The sequence below is a fragment of the Myotis davidii genome, unplaced genomic scaffold (assembly GCF_000327345.1).
Source record: "Myotis davidii unplaced genomic scaffold, ASM32734v1 scaffold855, whole genome shotgun sequence".
Lineage (NCBI taxonomy): Eukaryota > Metazoa > Chordata > Mammalia > Chiroptera > Vespertilionidae > Myotis > Myotis davidii.
The window spans coordinates 309973-319405 of NW_006286978.1; the positions used below are offsets into that span (position 1 = coordinate 309973).

General features: G+C 48.0%; 2 protein-coding genes across 2 annotated transcripts in view; both read right to left on the minus strand.

Annotated features, from left to right (window-relative positions):
• Positions 1-5753, minus strand: part of SLC35A2 (solute carrier family 35 (UDP-galactose transporter), member A2) — a 9345-nt gene extending 3592 nt beyond the window's left edge. Inside the window, exons 1-3 of the mRNA XM_006758906.2 lie at positions 5501-5753; positions 3507-3689; positions 15-187 (exon numbers count right to left, since the gene is read on the minus strand). Of these exons, the coding sequence (XP_006758969.1) occupies positions 15-187; positions 3507-3689; positions 5501-5591 (447 nt within the window). The 5' untranslated portion in view covers positions 5592-5753. The remainder of the gene's footprint in view (positions 1-14; positions 188-3506; positions 3690-5500) is intronic.
• Positions 5754-6817: 1064 nt separating this feature from the next.
• PIM2 (Pim-2 proto-oncogene, serine/threonine kinase) overlaps positions 6818-9433 on the minus strand; it is a gene marked incomplete at its 5' end in the record, with an annotated part of 5281 nt that continues 2665 nt past the window's right edge. Inside the window, 3 exons of the mRNA XM_006758907.2 lie at positions 6818-7888; positions 7987-8163; positions 8590-8962. Of these exons, the coding sequence (XP_006758970.1) occupies positions 7725-7888; positions 7987-8163; positions 8590-8962 (714 nt within the window). The remainder of the gene's footprint in view (positions 7889-7986; positions 8164-8589; positions 8963-9433) is intronic.

Genomic DNA, 9433 nt, shown 5'->3' on the forward strand with positions numbered 1-9433 from the left:
AGTTCCTCCGGGGCCATGCTGGGCTTGGGACTCACCTGGAAAGTAGCAGCTGGCAGGTTGGAGATGGCAACATACTGGAGGTTATTCTGCAGGGTGTAGATGAGAGAGGGCACTGCAAGCTTGAATGTGTCCACATACTGCACCAGGACAGCCTCGTGGAGGAAGAGGACCAGATGCTTCACGTTACCTTGGTGGATGGAGGAGAGCCCTTTAGCACTGACTACCAAAGACAGGGATCCTCTGCAGGCTGGGACTAGGCCTGATCCCGTGTCTCCCCACCACACTGCCTCCCTGAGGACTAGCATGAGTCTGTGCTCTCAATTTCCCCACAGAAGAAGCATGTCTCCAGCAGGCCTTTCGGATACTCAGTCCATTAACACTGGACGTAACACTGTGTCTGAGAATCACAGGCCGTATCCCACTCATCTTAGAGCCTGCCTCCCTGGCGCAAAGCCCCATTCAGGGCAAGCACTCAATACACATTTGTACAAGGAACTCATCAGCATTAAGTAGGATATTGTGAAGCAGGAGCCCAAGGAGTGTAGGTGGAAGGCTGTTTATCAAATAGGGATACTTTTACACTCCACTTGTAGACTTAACCTAGCTCCTTACTGGCCTGCAAGCTTTCTGTCAGCCCTACACACACCAAGCAGTTACCCTCAACACATGGAAATACGCACGCTTGACTGTTAAGCAGAAAGTCTGGTTGGGACCTGCTCCAATCAATCAATGAGAATATTTTCCTATATAATAAGGCCTTTGCAAAGCTCGTCCCACTTTTTTGGCAGTTCGGTGTCACTCCTCAGGGAAAACCCAACCACTCCACAAGATTATCGTGGGACCTGTCGATGCTCACTCACATTCCCTGTCCTTGCCTTTCATGGCATTAACCCCAGGAGTAATTATCAATGTCTAACCCCTTACCCAAATTTCCTGGGCCCAGGTGTTTGGGTGCTTAAAAATTTTCAGGTGTTAGAAAGGTAACATGGTCAAAATACTATATACTTCATATAACACACCAGACATAAATGGGCTACACACCATAATCAAGCACATTCATATTCCTATCACATGAGAAAAAGAGAAACACACAAATATATCAATAGCCCCACATCAGGTCAGGCCAAGCTTTACCACCAAATTCAGAGACAAGGAAAGGTGTGTGTGTGTGTGTGTGTGTGTGTGAGAGAGAGACTGTAGGTAAGAGATGAAAGCCTGTGACTAAGTCTGCAGCTATTTGTTTCTCCTCATCTAATGTATCAGCCCCATGAGGGCAAGATGCAAGTCTGTGCTATTAACACCCTCCTCCACAGCCACGGCAAGGCCTGCCATGCAGTATTCACTAGAAAGTGCCTGAGAATCAATCAGGAGCAGAGCAGGTAGGTCCCTAAACTGCTGTCTCCCAGGGCCCTGGAGTAAAGAGTGGGTAAGAATGTCTTGTTCAATGTAAGTGCTGAGGGCATAACCACATGCAAGGCTTTTATAGAGAAATGACTTGGCAACATTTTAAAGAAGAAGGTCTTCAGGGAGGTGTTTAAATTAGGAGATAAGCCGAAACCGGGTTGGCTCAGTGGATGGAGCGTCGTCTTGCGGACTGAAGGGTCCCAGGTTCGATTCCGGTCAAGGGCATGTACCTGGGTTGCAGGCACATCCCCAGTGGTGGGTGTGCAGGAGGCAGCTGATCGATGTTTCTAACTCTATCTCTCTCCGTCTCTCTCCCTTCCTCTCTGTAAAAAATCAATAAAATATATTTAAAAAAAAATTAGGAGATAAAGCTACCTTATAGGAAATACAGAGGATAGAAGAACATGTTAAATACAGAGGATAGAACTGCTGGGAGGCAGTCAGCAAAATCTAGGTTACCCAAAGTCTACAAGACAAATGACCTGGTTTCTTCAACAAATTAGAGAGAGAGAGAAAGAAAAGAATTGGAGGGAGATATAGAGGTTAACAAACTCAGAAGACCTTAACCAAGTACAAAACACTGATCTTGATATAAACTTGACTCAAACACTGATACAGAAAACAGATTGACAGCTGTCAGCGAGGAGGGTGGTGGGAAGCTCGTTGAAAAAGGTGAAGGATTAATAAAACACAAACAAACAAAAACACTGTATAGTCTAGACAAATAATAGTATGGTGATTTCCAGAGGGAAAGGGGGGTGGGGAGAGGTTGGAGATGGTAAAGGGGGAATAAATGGTGATGGAAAGAGACTTGACTTGGGGTGGTGAATAAACAATATACAGATGATGTAATATAGAATTGTTGTACCCCTTAAACCTATATAAATTTATTAATCAATGTCACCCCCAATAAATTCAATAAAAAAACTTGACTCAAATACATTTTCAAAAATGTTTATGACACCCTAGCTGGTTTGGCTCAGTGGATAGAGTGTCGGCCTGTGGACTGAAGGGTCCCAGGTTTGATTCAGGTCAAGGACACATGCTTGGGTTGCGGGCACATCCCCAGTGTGGGGCATGCAGGAGGCAGCCGATCCATGATTTTCTCTCATCACCGATGTTTCTCTCTCTCTCTCTCTCTCTTCCTCTCTGAAATCAACAAAAACTATAAAGAAATACTTCATGTGGGACATAGGGCAGGTCCTCAAATAACATTGTTTTCTTTAATATTATTGTGTTATAACTATTGAAATGCCTATGAACTTAACTCATTTGTATCAATTAGCCTGTGGTAAAACTGGTTTCATTATATAGTTTCATTTAAAGTTGCTGAACCTGTTGATGACATTAAGTGATGACTTACTGCACTTCAATATAATAAGGTGGGGGGGGGGCGTAGGCAGGCAGACATATAGATTGGCAGTGAGTGGATAATCGCTGACTGGTTTTTTTGTTTTGTTTTGTTTTTTATTAATCTTCACCTGCGGATATTTTCTCATTGATTTTTAGAGAGCGGAAGGGATGGGGAGAGACAGAGAAATATCAATGTGAGGGAGACACATTGATTGGTTGCCTCCCGGGGATGCAGCCTGCAACTGAGGTACATGTCCTTGACCGGAATTGAACCTAGGATGCTTCAATCCAAGGGCCGATGCTCTCCATCCACTGAGCAATACCGGCTAGGGCTCACTGACACTGTTTAATGGCAGAGTGGCCATCAGTTGATAATTGTTGAATCTGGGTGATGGGTACATGGATATTTTCCTATTTTATCATTCTCTCTGATTTTGTGTTTGAAGTTCCCCATAATAAAAAGCTAAAGAGACTAAATAAATCATCATGTAAGGGTCACCTGCCACTGATGGGTCCAGACTGGCTCACTCATACAGGGTTTGGGGTACAAAAGTGTAGATGGAGCCACTCATAGCTGGAGGAACAAGGCAGCTTGGCTGCACTTACACACTTCCCAGGAAACTCCACAGATTCAGAGATATTCCCCCAGTAAACCCACCATGTGGGTGCAGGTCTATACACACACACACACAGAGGCAGAATCCTACCAGACAACTCCAGTACAGCCCCTGCCCCTCCCTGGCTCATACCCCTCTTCTGTGCGAAGAGTAGCAGCAGGCAGGTGAGACCTTTGAGCACCTCGGCCATAACCACAGCAGTAGTGGCAAAGAAGCGGTCGCCAGGCAGCGTGCGGGTGTAGCGGATGCTGAGGATGAGGGAGGCATTCTGAACCACCAGCACGGCTAGGGATATGTATTTGAGGCGCCGGTGAGCTGTGGGGAATGGAAAGAGCAAAGGGGAAGGTGTCAGAAGCTGCTTGGGGCATAGTCATACCACCCACCCGCCCCTCTCCTTTTCAACCAGGATCCTCCTAGCCACCACTGCTTCCTCCTCCCTCTGCCTGCCCATCCTAACCTGATGAGGGTCACAGGAAAAAGACCCAGAAAGGTAGAAGTGGGCCGGGCCCATACCTGGAATCCTTCCTGAGGTGTTAGGAAATGGCCAGGGCAGGCCCTGGACACCCTGCTTCCCCCGAGAAGCAACTCTCCCAGAAAATATTACCAATTACAGTCTCAACATTTATTGAGTGCTTATTGTTTGCCTATCACTGGGCTAAGGGATTTATATGGATTACAACAGACCCCAATATTGTTCTGATCTCTGAAGGAACTATAAGGACTCCCATTTTATGGATGAGCTAACTGAAGAGTTATATGTAATGTTGCTTCTATTTAATGAGGGGTTGTTCCATGTAAGGAATGATACTCTAATACAGGGAATGAGACCACCGTATAAAGCAGTGGTTCTCAACCTTCCTAATGCCGCGACCCTTTAATACAGTTCCTCATGTTGTGGTGACCCCCAACCATATAATTCTTTTCGTTGCTACTTCATAACTGTAATGTTGCTACTGTTATGAATCGTCATGTAAATATCTGATATGCAGGATGTATTTTCATGGTTACAAATTGAACATAATTAAAGCATAGTGATTAATCACAAAAACAATATGTAATTATATATGTGTTTTCCCATGATCTTAGGCAATCCCTGTGAAAGGGTCGTTCGACCCCCAAAGGGGTCGCGACCTGCAGGTTGGCAACCCACAGGTTGAGAACTGCTGGTATAAAGCATGTCCACTCCCTAAGAAACAGCCTTTCCCGCAACTAAGAAATTATTTTATTCTTCCACACTCAGAATGGTCTCTCCAACCCCTCCCTCCTATGAGGACAGATTCTTTCTGACCCAAAATAATCTAACCAATAAGATATGATTCCCACATTGTCCCAAGGATTGAGCCCCATATAATCAATGATTACTTCACCAAAAATGGTCTGGTTCCTTCAGTGATATAAGGAAATTTCCCTTTCTTCCACATGGTCCAGTCCTCCAACCACTGCATTCCTCTACCTCCAGCCGAGAATTATTCCTTGTTTTTCTCACACAATGAACAATCCTGGCTATAAGGAAGAGCCTGGCACCCTAAGAACGTCCTTTTTCCGCCCTATAAGGAAGGACTGCCCCCCCCCCACTCCAGCATATAATAAACCTCCATTGGGAGGGGACCCCCAGATGGCCTGCTCCTCATATAATGAAGGACATCCCCAGCCTCAAAATGGACTCTCTAAATCACATAAGGAAGGACCTGCCCCACCCTAACTCACAATAGCCCCTGTCCCTTTATAAGGAAGAAACTCCACCCGGAATAACCTCTCCCTTGTATAAAGAGAAAACTCTCCCACCCTCGGAATGGTCTCTCCTTTCTATAAGGAAGGACCCCCACACACACTCAGAATGGTCTTAGCCTCCCCAAGAGGAAATATCCCCCTAGACTCAAAATAGCCTCTACTCTCCTTATGCAGAAGAGACCCCCCCATCACCCTCGGGATTTATTTTTCCCACCCTCCACACACTCACAATGGTCTGTTCCTTTTTCCCTCCCCACCCATCCTCACCCCCGCTACACACATTGGTCGGTCCGTATGGGATGCTCCCCTCTCGCTTCAGTCAAGCACCATCCTGAAGTCCCCCAGCGGTCCTGCCCCTGCCCCGCCGCCGACCGCTCGGCCACAGCCTGCCTCACCCGCACTCATGGTACCAGGCTCCAAGGCCCCCGCGGAGACCACTCCTGGCCCCGCCGCCGCGGTGGAACAGCCAGACCCAACCGCTGCCATGTTGGCATCTGCCTGGCCCGTCCCCTCGGCAACAGCAGGCCACTTCCGTGTCTGTCACTTCCGCTTCCGGGCCTCCAGGGTAAGCTAGGACGAGGGAAGGGCCGACCAGAGCAGTGGCTTTCCTTCAGTCTAGTCCAGATCGCCGTTTTGAAGCCTCCGGACTTGATTCCACGTGATACGGAGATCGGGCGTACGGCCAGCTCAGCACCGCCCCGCCCCCCCCTCCGGGCACAGCCTCTTCCCGTTACTACGACCCGCCCTCTTCATTGAGATCGCTTTCCAGATCACCCGCCCATCCCGTCTCCTCGTCTCATTGGTTCAGTTGCCCCGCTCTTATCTCCGTTCTTTATTGGCATCGTCTTCTGATGGCACCACCCTTTCCACACCAATACTAGGTTTCTTTCCTGGTTGAAGTTCCTCTTTCCCCTTTCCAAGAGAGGACCCACCCCACCCCCCTTTGTGCGCCTTCGGGCTTTTGGGAGCAAAATGATGTTTGAGGAGGCGGGGCAGGTGAAGGTCAACCAGGTAATCTAAATCAGGGCAGTTTAGAATATACAAGTGAAAGGGCACAGGAGAGTTTAATTGAGCCAGACAAGGGAGGGCAAGCCAACATTGAAATGGAAAAGAACTGAGTGGACTGGTAAGCCTGCAGGTGAGAGGATTACCGGTTAGCTTTTGAAAGCAGGGCAAGAGAAGGAACAGCTGAGGTGGGGACAAGTGGAAACAAGATAGAATAGGGAAGGTAAATCAAGAATTAAGGAAGAGAGATGAGCACTTAAAGGTAAAAGGGAGAGGCGAAAAGGTAAGGACAAAACAAGTGTCAGAAATCAAGGGCAGGTAAGATCCCACTCTGCATTCAAACTTAGCCCCACCCTCACCAATGGCCTCAAAGGGCTTTTCTTTTCCCACGTGGAAGGGATTTACTTCCTCCCTAGAATTGGGGGGGGGGGTGTTCCTGCCCCAAGCTAGCCATCTTTAATCAGGGATATGTCCCAAACATCTTCAGTATCTGTGTCCAATGGAGCCCTTCTGCACCTACTGGTCATTACATAAGAGCTGGGGAAGGGGCGCTGTCAAGTTTTGTGTGAATCCATAAAAGATCTTTAGGAGGGCACCACAAGACAGGCTTCCTGAGGGCAGAGGTGAGACCCACTCCATCTCCCTCTTGGCTCAGACGCAGCAGATGTTCCACAAACGCCTCACTGCAACTACAACTGGCCAGTCACTTGTGATTCTATAACGTTTATTAAATAGTGGGTTTCCACACATGGCTTTTTAAATAATCCAGGCATGTGGAGAAGGGAGAGGATGACACAGTTGGAGCTCCCTTCCTCCTAATACATAAGTATTTACATTTCAGCAACTGGACAATCCTGGCTCAGAAGGAGGCAGCAAGAATCCAAAAAAGGTGGAGGGGGAGGCCCTAGGAGAACAAACAACAAGACTTATTTCCCCCACCCGATCCCCCCAAAAACCATCCAACCCATCCTAGTGGACTCTGGTGGTGTCCATCTCCCATTCCTTCCCAAATCTTGGAAGTAGGGTTTCTCCTCACCAGAATAAGAGCACTTGGAATAACAGAGTAGGGTCCCTTCACCAAAAAAACCAAGACAAAAAAAGAAAAAAAAAAGCCCTGGGATAACAATAGGGCATTACCTCCCCCAGAATAATCAACCCTGGGCTGAGGTAGGCAAGCAGCTTGACTGAACATGGAATCTTAACCTAAGCTAAAGGAAACAGTCCCTTTACTAAAATAAGAGCTGCTGGGGTATTCCAACAAAAGCACCCTTGCCCAAGTTAGAGCATTTCAACTAAGTTTGTGTGGTGTAGCAGGCAGGAGGTGCCAGTGTAAGGGTTGTAACACAGATTCCTGGGGCTCAGAATGGAATTAACTTCAACCAAATAAACATACTTAGTAAAATGAGAAGCAAGGAAGTCCCCCCTCCAGAATAAGAAACTGTAAATTCTGGGAGGAAGGCTCCTTAAACAGGATTGGGATGGGGACTGGGCAGACTTGGCATATGTTTTCTGACCCCTGATCCCCAATCTCTGACCCTAGTAACACTGGATTTTTTAATGACCTGTAAAACCAGATCAACAGATGTGTTATTCCTGTGGCATGGAACCGCCCAACTAGGGCAGCAGGGACCAGGCCAAAGGGGCAGAACCCCCTTTAGGGGTGTCAGGGGGTGCATCCTCAGCTGGTTTCTGCATCCAGGGATCCACCAGGATCTCCTCCAGTGAGGGTCGAGCAGAAGGTTTAGGGTCCAGGCACCGGCGGATTAGGGCACAACAGTCTGCAGGTCAGAAACACATAGGAAATTAGCAGTTAGTTGGGGGCACCAGTCCCTGGGAGGTATGGAGTCCACTGGGCTAGGGCCAGTGAGGGCCTCACCTGGGGATACATGGTCAGGGAAGTGGAGCTCAGCCTCCAAAATCTCCTGGTCCCTCTCGAAGGGAATGTCTCCACATACCATGTCATAGAGAAGGACACCCAGTGACCAGACAGTGGCCGGGAGAGCATGATACTGGTGACGAGAGATCCACTCCGGGGGGCTGTATACCCTTGTCCCTGTATGTAAGCCAGAGGTTACCATTTTTTGATAATGCCCTTCTTTCCACCCCCACCCCACTCCCACCCCAGGAAGTATGGTCCTGTCACCACAGTAGGAGCTCTTTAAATATAGCAGCAGGGTCTCATCACCAGAATAAGAGCACTAAAGACAACAGAGTCCCCTCATAGAACAAAAGCACTTAACACTCAGGGAACAGGATCCCCTCACCAGAATAAAAGCCCAGAACAAGGTCAGGGCACTGTGAGAAGATGGGCTTTAACAGAGGGCAAGGCAGGAGGAGCCCTCAATATTAAAAATCAAGAACCTTATAAAGTTACAATGTAGGTCAAGGGTTACACCCCAGCACTGGAGATCACAGGTCAAGAGTCCAGAAAGATATAAAAAGTAAAAGATCTCCCCACTGAGATTTAGGAAAGTCTTACCATCAAAGTCAGTGTAGGGTTCATCATGAAGCAGGGCACCAGAACCAAAATCAATGAGTTTGATAGAGACTCGGCGGAGGTCTATCAGGATGTTTTCATCCTTGATGTCACGATGAACAACTCCACGGGCGTGGCAGTGCCGAACGGCTGCCACTACCTGGGTGAAGAGGCAGCGGCTCCGTTCTTCACCCAGCGGACCCTGTTCTGTGATGTAGTCAAAGAGATCCTGGGCAGGCAAAGGCCGCTCAAGGACCAGCATGAAGCCCTCCGAGGTCTCAAACCAGTCAAGCAGGCGGATCACACCAGGGTGTCCACCACCTGCACCCACCTTCCACAGCAGTGCTACTTCCAGTGGGCATGTGACTGACTCTGACTGTGGGAGGAAACAGGGAGAGAGAAGAGAACACAGACATTAGGCCAGTAGCTCTGAGGCTGACTTCTGGCCTGAACTTAAATCATAGCCCCTCAACCTCCTAACTATGTGGCTTGGAGCAAACCACTTCCTTCCCTGGGTCTGTTTCCTCATCTTAAGGGCTCAAACTCACACAGCCATTGGGAAGGTGATTAAATCCAAAAGCCTATGCATGTCTGGCATGTAACAGGAGTTCAGTAAATATTTCAAGAACAAATAAAAGTGGTTCTTTTTTTTTTAAATATATTTTATTGATTTTTTACGGAGAGGAAGGGAGAGAGATAGTTAGAAACATCGATGAGAGAGAGACATCGACCAGCTGCCTCCTGCACATCTACTGGGGATGCGCCAGCAACCCAGGCACATGCCCTTGACCGGAATCGAACCCGGGACCTTTCAGTCCGCAGGCCAACGCTCTATCCACTGAGCCAA